General features: G+C 45.1%; 1 protein-coding gene across 1 annotated transcript in view; it reads left to right on the top strand.

The window, feature by feature from the left end:
- The window catches only part of LOC138292726 (cytochrome P450 2D4-like), a 149,824-nt gene that overhangs the window by 116,894 nt on the left and 12,310 nt on the right, over positions 1-20,620 (top strand). Inside the window, exon 8 of the mRNA XM_069231464.1 lies at positions 20,033-20,174. Within this exon, the coding sequence (XP_069087565.1) occupies positions 20,033-20,174 (142 nt within the window). The remainder of the gene's footprint in view (positions 1-20,032; positions 20,175-20,620) is intronic.

The raw sequence follows: 20,620 nt of genomic DNA, 5'->3' as shown, positions 1-20,620 counted from the left end.
TGTGGAGGTTAAATGGCAGTCAGGAGTCAAGCTGGGGCACTTGGACGTGCCATATGTGCATGTTCCACATATGTGTTTGGACTGGCCTATGGCCTTAATCTATGTATATATTTCTGTACATAAATATTTATTTACATATATCTGGGCCAACCCATTGTTGGTTTGAAGGTAAAATCTTTGTCCTGCCTCTCTTTTCTTAGGGCTGTTTTGATCTTGGCTGCTTTTTTTGTGTGTGAGTAAGTTTTGTGTGTGTGGAGGTTGTGCTACCAGTTGTGACTGGGCAGCATGTGTGGGTGTGTGCATTCCATTTGTCCCACAGTGATGGATGTGTATTCTCTGATGGGCATGTATAAGTTGGGGACATGTATTTGTGTTGGTATTGTGTGTTGTGATTGTGTTGACATGTGTTATTTGCAGTGCTGTGTGCCTTTGTGTGGTTGTACTGTGTGTGGTGATTGGTATGTCAGATCCGTATTTGCGGGTATGACATATACCTTGATGTATTGATGTGTGGTTGTAAGTGTTCGTTCTCTGGTGTTGTTACGTTGTGTTGTATGTATGATTTGTCAAGTGGAGGTGTGTATTGTGGATGATTAACGGTGCATTTTAAGTGTTGCGCTTGTCCTGTAGTTGTGTCATTTGGTGTTGTGTGTGACGGTGCTGCATATCTGGGGGTGTGTGTGTGTTTTTGGCATGTGTGTGTGATGGCCATAGTGTGTGTACTATGTATGTGCGTGTGTGTGTATGTGGCTGTCTTTGATTGTGCATGTCAGTGTGAGGTTACATGTGTGTGTTGCCTTCGCCACCCGTTCCGGATGTGTATGTTGTGTGTGTGTAGCTACATTGGCATTTTGCAACAGTGATAGGTAAGTCTTGCTGTTGTCATGGTCGTCGCTGGTTCCAGAGTTGTTGGGCGAGCAGGATTAGCGGGAAGACATGTGTTTCAGGTTCCATAGCAGCTTTAGACAGGTATGTGTTCCTGAAGGTGAGTGTCTCCTTTTATAGAGTTGGTTTCCGCCAGGGTTTCCGTGGTGGTGCGATCGTGGTGGAAACCTTGGTGGTGTGCAGCTTTGTAAGCTGTACAGCGGGAACATTGTCTCGGCTGACCTGCTGTTGGCTACTATCGTCCGTGGCGGCCTGACCAAACTGGAGGTGCCGGTGGTGGATTGGCTGTATTCTGTTGGGAATACTGCCATGGACATAATTTGGCGGTTTTCTCTGCCAGCTTGTTGGCAGTACAACCGCCAACATGGCGGTCATGAGACCAGCAAACTTGTAATAACGCCATAAGTATGTAGTACGTAGAATCCTTGCCATGTTGCAAACTTTTTCTGCAGAGCCACAACATTTGTGTGTAACATGCTAAACACGTCATCAACTGTCACCTACACACAGAGCTACTTTTCAATGCAAAGATTTAAAACATCTTCAATACCTGTACATGCCTATGAGGCATTAGGAGCACATGTGTTTTGTAAACACTCGTACCCATTAACTGCAAACAGGCTGTTCAAAATTAGGTAAAAAACTAATAGGGTAGTTATTCACCACTATGTAAACTATAAAAACAAACTAACACACTGACTGATGATGTCATCAGTGATGTCACCAATGATGTCATTTGCGATGACATTTAACATGTCATGAGTGATATAATATATGAAATCATAAGCAGTGCACGGTGGAAGCATGAGATATAGTCTAACTATGACTGGTAAATTTCTGTGTTTTTTCATAATGCAAAACATTAAAAGTTGTCACTGACATATTCACCTAACTATAGCATCACTTTAAACCTTTGGCTTTTTTCAATATGTATATATACATAATACTTAATAATGAATTAAAAATAAGTGTAACATTTAATTTGTTTTAAAAATAATTTAAATTAATTATATAAAACTTTTTAGTTATTTTGAATTCATAATAAATAAAAATAACTTGTACTGTAGGTGTTTTTTTTATTAAATATTTAAGCAAATAATTATACATCATTTAAATATATTTAGATTACTTGTTTTTTGCAGTTTTATGATGATAGTGTATGAAATTTTTTGTATTGTGTTGTTTAACAATATATTTAACATGTTTGTACATTAATGTTTATCATAGCTATAATTTTAGTTTTTTTAAAAGTTTAATAAACTTTTTTTTACTTTTACTTATAGTCTACCACAGGGAGACCTTTACCTACAGGTGAAAAATTACTAGTAGTAAGTTTACACTTATAATTTTGTCTCCAGCCCCTGACTTCAGGGGCTGGGGTCATGTAAATTAAGGATATACATAACAGTATAGTATGGCATAAAGAGTCAAGTATAAAAGGAAGAAGGTTCAAACTGCACATTTACATGTATATTGAGTTGAGAGAGATTTGGCCTCTTGATATACTGTATAAGGGATAGCTAAATGAGATAAATTATTTTTGGTGATACCTTATATTTGGTCCCCTGTATATTTCAATACAAGGTCTCTCAAGGAGCTTCTTTTATCTGCAAAATATTGCAAATTTTAATGTACAGTGCCTGTCAATCTGAAGATATGTTCCATGTGGATCTCTTGCATGCTACTCCCACTTATCGACTGAGCTGTGCAACTGATTGTGTTCCACGGATGCTGGGGTATAAAGGTATTTAAGAGCAAGACTGGCAATATAAACAACAACATACTGCCTGTTGTCTGAATCAAACTCTCATAACTGCCTGAAATTGGCACTGGTATGATCCTTATACACTTTCAAATAAAATCAACACATGAATATTGTCAGTTAGCAAATAAAGGCAATTTTCTCAAGTTTCAGCTCTGGACCCTTTGGCAAAAAGTCATAGCTACTGCAATTTTTGGACATATAGCAGGCCACTTTTGGGGTGGGTTCTTTCAGGCAGATTCATTCCCACCATTACCAGAGGATGCAAAATTAGTCACAAACAAGAAGTTAAAATAACATAATCCACAGCAGAACTTTCTGGAAAGTTAAAAGCTTATGGAAAGGGTGTTTCTGATAGAAGATTTTGCTGTGCCGTCATTATAGCTGTATAGCTGTTCTGTAATTACCCATCCTACTAAATTAACTGGTTGCATCAGTGAGTAACAAGTACTGCTAACAAAAATGGTTAGCTCTGAATAGCACAATTTTTAACGGCACTCAGGCGTCAAATTTATACTTTGACGCTGGATTGCGCTAAAAAACGTTTAGAGTCATTTTTTCGCACGTTAACCATTGCGCCTTGCCGTAAGGCAAAATGACGTTAACTGAGAAAAAATTACTCTAATCCGGTTACTGACATGGAAACACGTCGCAAAGCGGAAATGCACCATTTTTGCCCGTAATATCAATCAATCAATCAATAAATGTGTTGAGTGCGCTACTCACCCGGTAGGGTCTCAAGGCGCTGGCGGCGGGTGCTACTGCTCGAAAGCCATGTCTTGAGACGCTTTCTGAAGGACAGGAGGCCCTGGGTCTTGCGTAGGTTGGTGGGGAGGAAGTGCCAGGTTTTGACAGTGAGGTGGGAGAAGGACCTGCCACTGGATGTGGTGCGTTGAATGCGAGGGACTGTTGCGAGGGCGAGGTCGGCGGAGCGGAGCTGGCGTGTCAGGATGTGGAAGTTAAGTCGATCATTGAGGTAGGCCGGTCCGGTGTCGTGGAGGGCTTTGTGAGCTTAGATTAGGATTTTTAAGACGATCCTTTTGTTGATGGGTAGCCAGTGTAGGGTTCTGAGGTGGGAGGAGATGTGCTCGTGGCAAGGGAGTTTGAGCGTTAAATAGCGTCAAAAAGAGATGAAAACGGAGCAAACACTGCAAAGGAGCCCCAAAATGGATCCCAGAAACCTGGAGAGACTCGAGGGAAACCCCAGCCAACCAGTAACCAGCCAGGAGGACACTAACAAGACCCAGGGGAGGGAGAAGAAAAAGAGGAAGTGTCGTTTCAGCACAGAGGAGCACGAAATACTGGTGAGAGAGGTGACAGAGCACCAAAATCAACTCTTCTTCACCTCCAAATTGCCAATTGGAAGGAGAGAGGCAATCTGTCAGCAGACTGTGGATAAGGTCAACAGTGTGGCAGAGGTTAGGAGAACAGTGACTGAGTGCAAGAAACACTGGCATGACTGCAAGAGAAGGACCAAGGAAAAAATGGCACGGAACCGGAAGGCAGCACTGCAAACTGGAGGTAGGAGTCCAGCACTGCAAGAGTACTTCTACGAGATGGAGGAGATAGTTGCAGCGGTTACTTTGGAAGAAATCGTCACAGGGATACAAGGACAGGACAGTGCAGAATACCAGGAAACGGCACAAATGCTGAGTAAGTTGCAAGGGGGAAATACATGCATAAATGTCAATGCTAGAAGGGGGAGGCACATAGGACACACGCAATGTACGTCAAAAGAGCGCAGAGGGACACATTGCACATTAATCAAATTGCACCATGCCAATGTAAGTTTACCCATGTACCTGTGCGTAGGGCGTGCCATGCACCATTGAAACATACATAACCTGGACAAATTAAGAACACCAGGCCTAAATACCCACATGTACAAATGCAGCACATGGGATGGATGGCATGTACAATCACTGTGCCACTGGTTGTGATATCACTAAGGGTCAGATTTAAAGAAAAGTGGCGCAGTGTGATGCTGCACCAAAATTGGCAGCGGCGCGCTGAGTCACTTTAGAAATGCAGGGATGCGCCGTATTTAAGGGAATACAGCGCACCCCTGCGTTTCCCCCTCTGCTGGCGCTAAATTTGCCTACCAGCGCTAACCTAGGCATCCATGCACCATCATGCAAGCATGTCTGTGTTGAGGGGTGTGATTGTTCATGTGCAGGAATGGACACCTTCCCGCACATGAACAATCATTTCTGGCATTTTGCTTTTTCTATGCGTGTGGCAGAATACAGCACGCATAGAAGAAGCAAAATAAGAGGAGCAATAAAAGTATTCCTCCTTGTTGCGCCATGCTAACGCCACCCCTGGGGGTAGCATCAGATTTTGGCACTGCTTCAGCTTTACGACATCTCATAAATCTGAGGCAGCGTCAAAATACAATGGGTGTTGCTGTGGCATGCCCACAGCAACACCCATTGAACACCCCTATCATGCACAGTGCAGTGTGGGAAGGGGCCGTATTTACAAGGTGGCATTAAGCCACAAAAAGTGGCTTAGCGCCACCTCAGCAGTGATGCTCCAGTGGCGCTAAGCACTGGGCTATATTGATAAGGTAGTGTTAAGACACTTTTTATGACATTCTGTCACCTTCAAAATACGTAGCCACCTGATCATGACAGTGCGTGGAAGGTGGTACAATGGGTGTTGCTGTGGGTGTGCCATAGCAACACACAATATATTTCAATGCTGCCTCAGATGAATGGAATATTGTACACTTGAGGTAGGGCCAAAGCTATTACACCTGCCCCAGGGGTGGCATTAGCAGGGTGAAACGAGGAGGAATACATTTGTACCTCCTTCATTTCTGAATTCCTATGTCTGCTGCAATCTGAAGCATGCATAGGAAGAGCAAAATGCCAGAAATTACTGTTTAAGACCGTGACGGTGTACCTCCATGCACATAAACAATCCTATGTAAATGACGATTTGGCTCTTCCGAGTCTGCTGCATTCCACAACTCACACAGAAGTGCAAGAGTGCCATTGGTGATTGTTAATGTGCATGAAGGGACACTTTCACACACATGAACAGTCAACCCCACAATGGTGCAAGGATGCCTTCAATTACGCTGGCAGTTGAATCTTGCACCATTATTGGGGACAACACAGGGGTGCCCCATTTTCACTTGCATACGGTGCAATCTTGTGCCACCAAAGTGAAGCAGTGCAGCACTGATTACTATTGCACAGCACTGTGCTGCACCACTTCAAAATGACAATGAACCTCAATCATCAAGTCAGTGAAGTGACTTGCCAACTGCCATAACACAGATAGATTGATTATACACAATCTCATTGCAGAGGGTGATGGCTTCCCCTGCGGAACTGCCTGTCCTGCAGTACCCTGATGACCAGGATGACCAGCTGGCAACTATCAGCCAAGACACCCTCCAAGAAGTCCTTGTGAACATGCAGACACCACCTTCAGTCGCAAGGAGGAGAACTGAATTAGCAGACATCCCATAGGTCCCACTTAGCACCCCAAGTGTACGACCTGCCAGCACCAACACAGCAGAGGACTCTGAGGACACAGGCACCAGCTTTGAGAGGACAGTGGTGGGAGTCCAGCGGGAGCTGGCCAAGGAGGTGCGGGTGGGGATGCAAACTATGGCAGCCAGCCTTGAGGGGATGTGCATGGTTATTGCAACAGAACAGACTGCAGCCAACCGATGCACACACTCCCCAATGTGTGGAGTCCAGGAGTGTCTGAGGGACATAGCTGCTGCCATAAGGGAAAGGCCACAACAACTGCCCTCCCAAACTGGCAGCAGTGTGCCTGAGGACAAAAAGGACTCCATGCACTGGGAATTGGTCTCCTTCAGGGCAGACATGGCTGCCTACCACAGGGATGTTGCAGCTATACTTAAAAAGCAGCAGCTCCTCCTTGCTGCAGTGATGCCATATGTAGTGCCACAGATGGCAGCTGCCGGGAATTGGGAGTCCACATCTGCAACCACTGAGGTGTGTGTGGCCCCCTCTACCTCCCCACTACCACCATCAAGGGTAGAGGAGGCAGCACACACATCAGAGGATGAAGATGTGGAACAGATTATCTTCACCCATAGGAGTTCCCGGTAGCACCAGCCCATGCCACATGGGCAGAGTTTTTCTTAGTCCTATGCTTGACATCATGCCAGTGTTGGCACTCTGACAGATATGCACTCCACCTCATCACACTGTTGACCTCTCTGCAATGGACTGCTATTGTCCCTAACTTTCCATTTGACAATTTATTGTACCCCTGCACTGAAAGACACTTTACCCAAACATGACCTGTGACATGTCCCTCAACCCTGGACTTGTGTTGTGTGGATGGATTCTACAAATGGGGTCACAGACCTGGACACTGTATGTACTTTGCACTGTTACACTTGTAAATAAACACCACCTACACAACCAGCATGTTGATGTGTGTTATGGCACTTCTACTATACCTAGTGTTTGTGATGTGTGTAACATGTCGCAAGTCACAGAGTGTCAGTACAAGAGTGCATGTGTATGAGGGCACATATCTATGCACATGGTACCTACATGTTGTACGTTGATGTTGGCCTCATCCCCTACAATCAAATCACTGAATGTGTGATATATTCTGAAAACATGTATGCCACACCCACTACACACTGCAAGAATGGTTGTGAAACAGTCATCGGGCAATTTCGTCAGATAGGAGTACCACTAGGACAGTTTGGTGTGAAACAGACAGACTCAAACTCATCCATTATTGCCACTGGTCAGTTTAGCAAGATCGAAATGATATGTAGGCAGTCGTAACATGCCCACAGTGACCAACATTTTCTTTTTTAAATTCTTTTTTTATTTTTTATTTTTTACAAACATATAAAAGTCCCAACATCATACCCATGTAGAAAAATATGAAAAGTAGTAAACCCACCCCCCAAACCTACTTATCCTAACTATCCAACTAACCTATTCTAACCTACAACTAACCCCCTAATGGCCACAAAAAATAATAGAAAAAGAGGTGGGATGGGACTCAATTTGGGAGGAGTGACATAGGGGGTCATTACGACCTCGGCGGTCTTTCAAAAAGACCGCCGAGGCCGCGGGAGACAGAATACCGCCATTGCCGGCGGTATTCCTGTCTCCCTATTTTGACATTTCCGCTGGGCCAGCGGACGGTAACAGTGTTACCGTCCGCTGGCCCAGCGGAAATGTCACATCAACATTGCAGCCGGCTCGTAATAGAGCCGGCGGCAATGCTGATGTGCAGTGGGTGCAGTAGCACCCGTCGCGCATTTCACTTCCCGGAAATTCGGGCAGTGAAATGTGCGATGGGGCTATTCCTGGGGGCTCCTGCACTGCCCATGCCAAGTGCATGGGCAGTGCAGGGGCCCCCAGGGGCACCCCCAGTCCCCTTACCGCCAGCCTTTCAATGGCGGTGTTTACCGCCACAGACAGGCTGGCGGTCGGGGACTCATAATCCCCAGGGCAGCGGTGCTTGCACCGCTGCCCTGGGGATTATGCCCGCCAGGCGGAAACCTGGCGGGAAAGTGGAGGGGCCAGCGGTTTGACCGTGGCTTTTCCGCCACGGTCATAATTGCTGGCGGAACACCGCCAGCCTGTTGGCGGTGTTACCGCCAACATACCGCCGGCCGCCAGGGTCGTAATGACCCCCATAATGTCATTCTTAGGCTGGCCCTTTTGAGTCTTCTTTTAATATTATTGAGGGCCTTGCTATTCTTGGCCACCTCTTGCTGAATGGAGTCCAACTTTTGTAGAACCAGTTGTACATCCCTCTGTAGATCTTGTATTACACTCATGTCGATGGCAACTGATGTGGGTGGCTGTGTCATGCTACTTGTGGGTGCAGCAGCTGGAGCAAAGGTGATGTTGGCAGCTGTGGGCCCCTGCACAGCAGTTGTGCTTGGTCCAGCCTGTGTGAGCAGTGTGGAATCCCCCTTGGCTGAATGCCCGCCACTCACCAGAGGATCGCTCTGAGCGATAACGGCGTGCCATCCTCCTGAACCGAGATTCCACTGCCAAACTGTGCCTATCGCACACTGCCCTCTTCTGAAATGCACAGAGTTGGTTTTCATTCATGTTGGCAGCTGTAAAAATGAGGCAGGCATCCATCAGTGTCAGCATTGTGTGGAGTATGTACAGTAAATCAGCTTACTACTGACATTGAATAGCACATGCACTCCTAACCAAAATCCAGATGGCGCAATAGCCCTGATGGATGAAACAACAATGCTGCCTTAGCACCATTTCCCTTACACCATAGCCATCCACAACAAGCTTAGGTAACAAACAAATTCATCTGTGCGTAGACTTTGCACCATATGTGACGATGCTAAGCCAGCGTCAAATTCACATTGATCAGGGCCACTATTCCTCTTATTAAGTGTCAAATTGTCAAACAAACATCACCTGAAACTTGATGCTGTTATTGTGACTATGGGATGATGTTGTTTACCATAAGGGTTCAGTATTGATATGTACACATGCAATCCCGCTCAAATGGACTGTCACTTACACAGTGAGCATAACATCTACCTATACATTTGTTGATCCCACCCCCTGTGCCCCGGGGGTATGGCCATGCAGATCAACATCTCAACTGTCCAGCTCATCCACCAATGCATGCCCACTCATACATGGAGTCAGGGGGAGGACCATAAGTTAGGTTATGACAAAATATGAAGCTGGTATCCATAGTTCTCTCTCTTCTACATTCATGTGTCCAGGTGTAGACATCCATAAATACCTGATCAGCCAATACCATTCTTCACACACCCATAACCATGCCAGCACACAATTGTACTTGACCTGCATGCACGCCTAGCACATTCCATTTAGTTGTCACATAGGTGGACTACAAGATTATTGGCACCATGCCAGTAGACAAATGCCCACACATTCCTGCATGTACATCACAATACAGGGATGTCCCAATTTTTCATGAAAATGTTGCATCACTGTGTTATGTGAATGATGGTATGTTCCAGTTCCATTACATACACAACAGTGCACATCTGAGTCAATACAGCTACATGTAGCTTGTCATCACCTTGTTTACACAATGCTGGCCACTGAGTGCCAGAAGCCTCACATGATATGACACTCTGCCTGTGCATGGGGAACCACTTAAATGTGACACATTGTCACCTTCCATCCTAATCAGCTTTCCGATCATTTTACAGCTCATCACTCCTAGCATTGGGTGCTGAACTCATGACTCACTCACACTAAACACTTCAACACTACACAGGACAGACACAATCACACTCACTGGATACATCTGGGTCCTCAAATCTTGCCACTTCACCAGTGGTGTAGGGGGGAGGTCCACCTGAAATATATGGATGGAAAACCATGGTTAGTATCACATAACTGTCACCACTAGTGGACAACATATGGCAGTATGTACTATTTCAGAAGAGTGAGGTATTCATCCAGGTTGTGGACAGTGCAACAGACACACCACTGCATGCTCACAATGGACTGTCACCCTGGTGTATGAGAGACATATATCTGCACTCTTACACTGGGCCTGAGACTTATGTAGTGCTACACCCTGCACCAACCATGTGTTGCCAATCTGTAGAAGATGGAACTCCATGGTATGAGGGGGAGTTGGGTGACAGATACATGACACAACCCTTGTGCTCTGCCAGAGAACTGATCCAGGTATTCTCGCTTGTCCTGCAAGGCACACAGAAGCACTTTATGGAGGACAAGCAGCTAAATAGTTAGTCTGCAATTCACATGCATGGTGTAATCCATGAATGTTGTGTCACAATTGGCTGATGGCATCAAATGGCCCACTGCAAGTGCCCCCTAAGACGGGTATTCCACCTTTGTAAAGATAATGGCAGGGCTGATGTATGTGAAACTCTGACATTATTGCACCATATATGGATTGTCGGACTTAGTTATCACAATCCACTCACAAATGGTATGCTAGCAGTGTCATACATGGCACTTATAGATGACACAAAGCTGAGGCACAGATGTTGCCATGGCCCATGAAATGTGTGACTTAGGCGGTCATTCTGACCCTGGCGGTTGAAAACCGCCAGGGCAGAATGCCGCAGAAGCACCGCCAACAGGCTGGCGGTGCTTCATGGGCAATTCTGACCGCGGCGGTAAAGCCGCAGTCAGAAAAGGGCAACCGGCGGTTTCCCGCCGGTTTACCCCTGCCCCAAAGAATCCTCCATGGCGGCGCTGCTCGCAGCACCGCCATGGGGATTCCGACCCCCTTCCCGCCATCCTGGTCCTGGCAGTAAAAACCGCCAGGAACAGGATGGCGGGAACGGGTGTCGTGGGGCCCCTGGGGGCCCCTGCACTGCCCATGCCACAGGCATGGGCAGTGCAGGGGCCCCCTAACAGGGCCCCATAATGATTTTCAGTGTCTGCCTAGCAGACACTGAAAATCGCGACGGGTGCCACTGCACCCGTCGCACACCAGCAACTCCGCCGGCTCCATTCGGAGCCGGCTTCATCGTTGCTGGGGCTTTCCCGCTGGGCGGGCGGGCGGCCTTTTGGCGGTCGCCCGCCCGCCCAGCGGGAAAGTCAGAATGACCGTCGTGGTCATTTGACCGCGGTGCGGTCTTCTGGCGGTCTCCACCCGGCGGGCGGTGCCCGCCGCCCGCCGGGGTCAGAATGACCACCTTAGTGATGGATGTGCATGACTATCCAAACTCCTGATTTGCTTTAGTTAGATGTTAGGATTTGTGAAGCCCATGTCTATACTGGCACAGTGACACTCCATTCTTGTTGTATGCGACCTGTCCACATGCATTGCATGCAGCACACCAACACATCTGCTACTGTCATTCAAGTGCAGTGAACAGTAATTAGTTAGCCATTGGGGTACTCACCAACAGGCCCACCAATCACCACACCAAGATGGTCGAGTAGATCCTGCCCCCTGCCCACAAGGTCAGCCCTTCGATGCTTCAGCTGATGGTCATTGCGACTGGTGTGGTACTCCCTCTTCAGGTGGTGAAGCACCTTTCCCCACCGCAGCCGCCTTGCCTCCATGCAGTAGCCCTGGATCACACGGCCACCCATCTCTAGCATCAATAGGAGGTAGTGGGCTACCAATTAAATAAATCCTCCCAGCTCCTCCTCCTCGATTCTGGTCAGCCTCCCCCTGCCAGACATTGAAATGGGATAAAGGTAGGAATAAATTTCAGACAGCACAATGGAAAACAAAAGAGTAATGAAAGGCAACTTAACACCACAAAATTCTAGCACCCAGCCAACCCACCTATAGAACTAACCCAGACAGACACCCGAAAGCACAAGTACAAGGTAAAATACACTGAACACAACAAATTCAGACACTGGGACATATGACAATAAAATACAACAGTAAACACGAGAGGAGGGACAGCACAAGATAGACTTGATCCCAAGTAGACACCACCAACTCCAAAATACAACCGCACAGTCAAAAGAGGCACACACTGTAAAGAGAAAGTGAAAGTACACCCACTCTACCATGCCTTTAAACAGGATATCCTATTACATCACTTCCTGTGCCCTTATATGACGTTTTCTGTTTTGTGTGTATTTTTTTGACGCATCTGATATTTGCATATTTCTGATGCATTACTTACTTGCGTCTATTTATATTGATGCATTACCTTTATGCATCGATTTAAGAGTAAATCAGCATTGCGAGGAGTGCGAAGGTGGAAAATATGCTAAGGGCCCATGGGTCATGTAGTTTACAATTTCAGATATTTCTGACACACTTGTGTCTTTTTTTTTTCTCTAATTGTATTTGCGTGATTTTGAGATTTGTTGATCTATGCACCCTGTATCAACATAATAATTGTATGTGGTGGTCTGCAATATGGCATTTTGTTTTATGGCCACATGTGGTAGTCCATTGTACAATGTGATTCGTGTGTGTTTGTTGTGTTACACCAATGTGTGTATTACAGATTCAGCAGCATGCAAATGTATACACGTCATGCATATGTCTGTAAGTGTGACCACAGTGTATCCACAAATGTATGGCAGTCAGACCTATGAAAGTGTTGTTTTATGTGATTGTGATTTATGTTCACTTATGTGCTGTGTAGTTGTCTTACAGAGCATCACATTTCATGCAACATTCACAGCTCAGGGATTGTTGATGATGGCTGAATCTTGCAAATTGGCAACTGTTATGCGACAAATGTCTCCATCTGTTGATCTTGAGTATATGGATGACTTGTGTGTGGACTACACATATGTCTGACATGCATACATCTTTGCTACATACTGTGATTGACACACTCTGCCTACTTTCCTACCATTTCATGTATCTAACACAATAGCCAGTTGACAATCTGAACATTTTACTTTGTTTTACAATTACTTTGTGGAGGACATGCAGCCCTAGCTGCATATGTTCTCATCCATTTAGACATGTTCATGCAAAGTGTGAGGTCCTGGTACCCTATGACAGGATTGGGCACCATGGCAGTAGCAGGTGTGATTTCCATAGATTTATTGTGCATGCTCCATTTCTAACATTGCTTGTCATACCTTGGCTAATCATGTTGGGCATTGTCACCAATGATGGCCCCACCTTTTCACACATGCCCCATGTAGCCATTGCAAATCTCCCACTGAGTTGTGTTAGTGGTCTCTTCAAACATTACCGTCCCACCATATTTTGACATCCACTGCCTCATGTGTGGACCCCTTATTAAGTTCATTTTTAGACGTGTTTTTGTTATGTGCGATGTGCTGTTGTTATACAAATTGGCAACGTGGATGTAAATTATATGTAGTGGTCCATAAACTGTGTCCTTCAGTTGGGGCTAATTGTGATGTGTGGGATGGTAGCAGTTCACTCTAACACTTCACATGTGAAGTTGATACAGTACTCATCCGATTTGTATTTGAGACATGCTCCCTGAGGGTAGACTGATAATCCTAAAGTATATGTTGGAGAGATTGAAGACACCGAAGCCAGATTGCTTGGATGAGAAATGTTTATTGACAAAATTTACAAGGTGAGTTACCTGATGATTATGTGAAGAAGTTCCGTACAATTTGCAGTCTGCGGCGTATCCCAGCAGCTGTGTTGTGGTCTTGCCCCTCATTTACTTCTCCACCATCATCCTCCTCCTCTTCAGGCAAGTCATCAACCTGCTCATATAATGGTATGTTCATCCGTACACATATGTTGTGCAGGATGGCACAGGTCAATATGATCTTGCAGACCATTTCTGGGGCATTTAGGAGGCTGCCTCCTGTGATGTCCAGGCCCCAGAATTTTGACTTCAGGATGCCAAATGTCCTCTCCACAATGGTCCATGTCCTCAGAGGTCCCTTATTATATGCATGCTCCGCTGCTGTGCTTGGGTTGTGAAATGGGGTCATTATGCATGGTTGTATGCCATAACCCTTATCCGCTGCAAAAGATTACAGAAGTAAATCATTGTGAGGGCTTGCAAGATGTAAGTCATGTAGCATGGCAGTTGATATTAGGATCTGGTTGTGGCTCATATGTATCTGTGTTTTGTTGTGAGTTCCTAACCTTGTGTGATCTTTCCTCAGCACTAGGTTGTTGGACATGACAATCTTGTGTATGGTTCAAGGACCAAAAACACTTGATTTGGATTCCACACTGATAGTCATTCTGTATGTACCATGCGTTTTGTAGTGCACTTTTGTATCAGCGTGCTATCAGTAGAGGGGACATGGCACATCCTGACAACACAATGGGGTCAGATGTTGTGGCAACATGGTGGCACTACAGTGCCTGGACATCCCATCTTTTTTTGATATGTGTCATTGCAGATGAGGTTTGACACTTACAGCCTACGAAATTTGTTAGTGTGAATGCACAGCGTCTCCTAACTTGGCTGCTGTGTCCTGCAACATTTCAACAATGCAAGGATGCCCCATGTGTGACATGTTACTTGGCAACCCTTTGTTGTCCCCTGCGCCAGTTGCATATGTGTAGCCGTGCACCAATGCTACCTACCCTACACCACGGTACTTGGCTATCTGCATGTGGAGGTGGATGTATCTGTGCTGTACGGTATACTGCCCTGGACATATGCTTTTTTGATGGCTGATTGGCTCTTTCATTGTGTGTGCAGCCGTGTGCAGCATGCATTTGTGCCACATTTATCTGAGTTCATAGCACCGTCTACCTCCTATTTTCAAACTGCATACTGCACCCCTGGTGTGGTATTTTTTAGTTGGCACTTCCTTAGGTCTTAGGGGACAGCAACATGTCAGTCCGCACCTTCATGCTATTTATCTGGTAGTGACAGACCTGCAGCGAGAAACATTGCACACCCCTTCCACGCTACATGCAACATAGGAGGGTGGCCAATTTAGAATGTGGCTTACAGTAATGTAGAGATGGTCACCTGCCAAGATGTACATAAAGTGCAGGCCATGACAATTAAACTGCGGGCTATTACATTGTTTCCTTGGTGTTCCAGAGTGGAAGCTAATGTTTGTGTCAGACATGAGGTGTCCAAGGGTGTGTATCCCATTGTCACTGGATGATCAAAATAACTAGCAGTGTCTCTCCTATCTTCCAAAACAATACTATCTACTGTCGACATGTGCACAGTGCAGGCTATGGGATGTAGCTCAGCTACTTCGCAAATGTGTCCCTTGGCACAGTGCATCTGAGGTCAGTGATGTCCTGTTGCCTTCTACTGGGTCCCACTATGACATCCATGATCTGCACTGTCTGACTGTGTCTCTGCCCCCTGTTAGGCCATTTCTTATATCTGGTACAGACATGATGGTGTTGTGAGTCAGTGAGTGTTGCATGTGAAGTTGCACTACAGTGACTGTGGTTCCACTTCTAACACATCTGGCACATGGTATGTGTTGGTGATTGATCTTGTATTCCTATGTGTGTGAGCCACTGCGTCAGGCAGTTGTCTCTACACACTACTGGTAAGTTAGGTATGTGTTGATGAGATACAGTAGGTATTGGTGCAAGTTCTGTGGTGTTTGATAATTGTTCTGGCAGTGATTAGCACGACGTCTTGAGACATCTGGACCTATTTGGAAGTTAACTTGAAAAAATAGAGGGGACTGGGAGATTATCTGGTCCAGTGTACATCCTCCCTTATCATACATCTGATAGTGAGACTTTACTCACAACAATTCTCAGTAGGCTTCTACAAAGGAACCATACCGGTAGTCAAAACAGATTGAAAGAAAAAAAAATGATATGATACAAAATAATGTAATACAAAAATAGTGAATTCATCAATTGCCCACCCTATTATGGGAGAGTTACATAATTAGTGCTGCATGTTAAAGGTCATCAGATGCTTGGTTAAAAAATAATTGACTGCATAATATTGTTTTCTTTCTGTATTTGTTGGAGAAGATTTGACTTAGTCCTGATGAAGCGCCAGTAGATCCCTGTGGACATTGATAGGCGCAAAACATGTTGACTATTAGAGTGGTATCATAGATATTCTTTTAACCACCCATCTTTGAGCATAAAGGATCATTGTTTCCCTTAACTCCCTTTTGTTTTTAACCTTGACCAGCACTCCTTGAAACAAATAAAATAGTTTTTTAAAGGAGTGTTAGAGCCAATTTCAACACACTTTTTTCTACCTCTCCTTCTGTTTTTTCACCCTACATCTAATGTATAGAATTTGGCTAATTGGCCCCATTAGGGTCCCGGCAGGCATTGCAGTACCAGTCTGACATGGAGCAAGCCCAATGATGAGGCATGAGGGCCTTTGCTTCTAAAGTAGGGCATACCTCAAGACAGCCAGAGATTTTCTGGGGTTGTTGTATTCTTTTTTGGAACAGTGTACCTTTTTGATTGATACCTATTTGGAAGTTGCCTGACATGGGCATGGTGTATGCCCTTGACATGTCTGTTCTATTGTTTGTGTGGTGTAGTGTGTTTGATGTGTACATAGTGGGCAACCTGAGGTCACTTGTAGTGGTCGGTGTAGTTCTGCTGTTTTCAAAGGGTACATGTCTGCACCTGACCCTCCTGTGGTGTGCCTGTCAAGTTGTGGGTGTGTTACATACATGTGGGTGTATGTATTGGTGTTGTGCACTGATTGTGCTGTGCTGAAGCATGTTGCATATGTGTTATCACCCCCACATATGTGTTACCCTGGCCATATGTTACTGTAGTGGTGTATGTCTTGTGTGTCTGAGAGGGTTGGGGTGTTGTGTGTACATTACTAGATTTGTAGGCTTACCCACAAGTAGGCCATTTCCAAATTGTCCATCCTGGAACTGTTCATTGATTGTAATGTGCCTGAATATGTAGGCGTCATAGACACTCCCAGAATACTTGGCCAAAATGTTTATGAATAATCCACGGTGGTCCACTATGCCCTGCACATTTATGGAATGGGTATGCTTGCGATTCCGGTATAAGTGCTCTGTTGCTGCAGGTGGTACAAGCCGGACATGCGTGCAGTCCATTGCACAGTGCACATGCGGGCAGCCATGGATTTGATAGAACCCCTGTTTGTTCTCCTGCTGCTTTGGCTGGGTGTTGGGGAATCTGATGTGGTGGGGTGTCAGGGAGATGATGGCTTTAAGACTTTTAGCAGGAATGCAGAGAATGACGGCTGTGATACACCAGCAACCAGTGCATCCTATTGTTTGGAATGAGCCACTTGCCAGCATGTGCAGGACAGCCAGCAGCTTTGTTATAAGTGGTATGTTGTGTGGTGTCTGCAGGCTGGCTGCAATTAGCGGCTCTATGTGGTGCAGCAGGTGTAGTATGGCTTGCCGGTTCAGTCTATAGGTCCTAATGATGTCCAGGTCCCTGAGGCCAATAGGAGTGTCCTGGTTCTGAAGACCCTCTCCTGCCTTCTGTATTTCCTTTCTGGGCTGGTTGTGGTGGTGGTGATTGCTGGAGTTGTTGCTGTCCTCTGCCCCATCTAGAAAGCTGTATCAGTATCACCTCCATCTTCTCCTGTGGGTTGTAATGTTGCTTCTGTGTGTTTTCCTTAAGTAGTGGGGTGTTTGCCCCATTTTAATGCCTGCCCTGACCCAGGCATTAAATTTTGACGCAAATCGGTACTTGAGTCCTTTTTTAGCTCCGCCTCCAACCCATGCGTCTTTTTTGCGCGGGTGGATAAATATGGCTCTAGGGTGTTTGAGTCATTTTTTGGATGGGAAAGCCTACCTTGCATCTCATTGACGCAAGAAGGTTTCACACATCGAAAAAATGACATTTACATCATTATTTTGACGCTAGACAGGTCTAGCGTCAAAAATAAATATGGAGTAAAGTTTGCGCCGGATTTTCGTAAAAGAAATGACGCAAATCTGGTGCAGAGTATAAATATGCCCCCCAGTTCTTAATTAGGGGTGTTCAAAGTGTTTAATTTAGTTCCTGGCCAATGGTCTACTCGTACTGTGCATGGATTCACACTTTCTCTACGCTTACACACTCGTGATTTTCAGAATTTTTGTGCATGTGCACACCTTGTGCATCTTTTTTTGACAGATACTTTGAACCCTTTTCACACAGTAACTTACAAGCATTTTGTACACAAGTGGAAACTTTTTGTAGTTTTTCCTTATGATTGACTCAAAACAAATTGCATTTGTGTGCGAGGTACATGTAAAAGTGCACATTTTCAAGAAAATCCAAACTCACATGAGATTCTGTGATCTTCATGTATTTGTCATATTTTTTGCAAGAAAAACAAAGTTTGCCAGAACAAAACTGGTAACTCTGCACAAGTCTTTCGAACCTCAATTTACTGTCATCAAATTCGATACTTCAAAAAATATGAGTCCAAAAGACTTCTGCCGATGAGGATCTGCCTCTACCCTGCTATCCTAGTGCTTTGTTTCACACAACTCTTCCAATGCACCTCCTTTCTGACCTGCAAATACTCATTCTATTCTACAGTTAGGACCACCAGAAGATACTTCAGTCAATATCTGCAGCATCCTTGCTATTCCATAGCTTTGCTGTATAGCTCTGCTAAACCATCTCCTAACTTGTAGCACAATTGCTATTGGCACAACAACCACCAGCTTTGCCAATTCATGTTACTCCAGACCTGAAGTACTATTTTGCTAGTTCAGGTATTAATCTGCAAGGGTACCTCACTTGTGATCTTTTGCGCCATTTTCCACAACTTGCACTCATAAAAAGCCCAGGTAAGAGACATCAAGGACAGGCCTATTTTGTATGTGTGGAGTTCTCCACCCCAACTGCAGAGTCTCCGCACTTTCAAAGTTGCTATTATAATGCAGTTTTCTGAGTATGGAAAAAGCGTATACTTACACAAACGCGTACGTTTACATGTGTAAATCAGGCCCTATATGGCAAACTCCACCTACATATACCTTGACAGTATATGTGTCTTCAAGGTATGTAGATGTGGATTTAGAAAAGCAAACCTGTATTTCCCTATATGCACTTAGCTATCAATATTTTGGTCTTCTATATATTGGCTACAATGTCATGGTGTCACGATATTTCCTAATCAATATTCCAAACTACCACCGCTGTAGTACTTCGCTTGTTTTTCCCCTGCCAGGTTTGTTGTCAGATGGGACACTACTGCTTTGAAATTTGTCCAGATGTTTGAGATTCAGGGAGGCGCTGAGTCGCTGCACTCCACCTCAAACCCAAAGGGCTCCTCCGTCAGAGGCCAGATCAGGCTCTAGGTGAAAAAGTCAAGAGCAGGGTGTACGCGACAAAAAGCCCTCTGGGAAGAAACCAGATAATCTATGCTGTGCCAAGTTGGAAGCTGTTTGGCAGAGCAGTACTGTACCACGAATAAAGGAATATAGTTCACGTCATTCGAATCCTGCATTATTGTTAATACAGATTAAACAGGTGCCACAGGTGCGGGACGACAGAGCACCGCAATTAGTGCAAGTGATGGGTGCTCAGCCCCACCCACCTGTCTCAGCACACGACCAGGGAGTGGACCAGTGAGTGGACAATACAGTCACACGGGGTCTATCAGTCAGCGTCTTATTCTTTCAAGGTCACACATGGCAGGAAGTGCACTAGTTTAGGCTGCTCAAAAAATTCTATTATGAAATTCGCAAGCAGTGATGCTCCCAAAACCAAAATTGGTAAAATAAGAAAGTATGAAGAAGAAGGGAAGAATTGTTGTTGTAATCTGCTTTTCGGAGACATTGTACAGTCTACCCCAAGGTGCATGCTTTACAGGACAGAAGATCAGAGTAAATTCGACATATGGCAACTAACCTCGGTCCCGTGAATGAAATAGGGTTATTGCCCATGAATAGAATTGTGCAGTTTGGAGTAAGAACAACTCTGAATGGCCCTCAAGCGAATACTTTTCATTCTTTGTTGTTCATTCAGTTTTCATGTGTTCATATGCACACAGTGAAGAAACAGAGCATCTTTTGTGTTTAACATGTTGGCTATTACTTCTAGGGCACTACACTCTTCTTCAACCTATCGTCCGTCTTGAAGGATGAGTCCATTTGGGCAAGGCCATACCAGTTTTATCCAGAAAACTTCTTGGATGCCGATGGACAGTTCGTAAAGCGAGAAGCCTTCATACCATTTTCAGCAGGTAAATACGTATTCTTTATGCTGCGCAGGTGTATATTAGCACAGTCAGGTAGAGAGGGCAGCATGTCATATATAAGACACGTGACCATAACATACGTGTATTTGTAGATGATGAAAGTATTGCCAATGTTAAGTGTATATAACTTTGATACAGATAGATGACATAGAGCTATAGACAGATAGGCCCTGATTATGAGTTGCTTGGAATTTTCTTACCCCGCCATAAACCCCTCATACCAGAGGCTTTGGAATTGTGAGTTGGGTGGTATTTACTGCATCCTTGCGCCACCCTAGTGTAATTTTTTTTTGTTTATGTTAAGGAGGGGTTAAGGAGGGGTTAAGGAGGCCTCCACCGTGCAGCATATGTACAAAGTGGTGCAATGCATGCACTGCGCCACTTTGCAGCTCCTTGTGCCACATTATACCTGCACCATGTATAATGTATGC

Source organism: Pleurodeles waltl, chromosome 4_2 (assembly GCF_031143425.1).
Source record: "Pleurodeles waltl isolate 20211129_DDA chromosome 4_2, aPleWal1.hap1.20221129, whole genome shotgun sequence".
Lineage (NCBI taxonomy): Eukaryota > Metazoa > Chordata > Amphibia > Caudata > Salamandridae > Pleurodeles > Pleurodeles waltl.
This window is presented reverse-complemented; position numbering and strand designations above follow the sequence as displayed.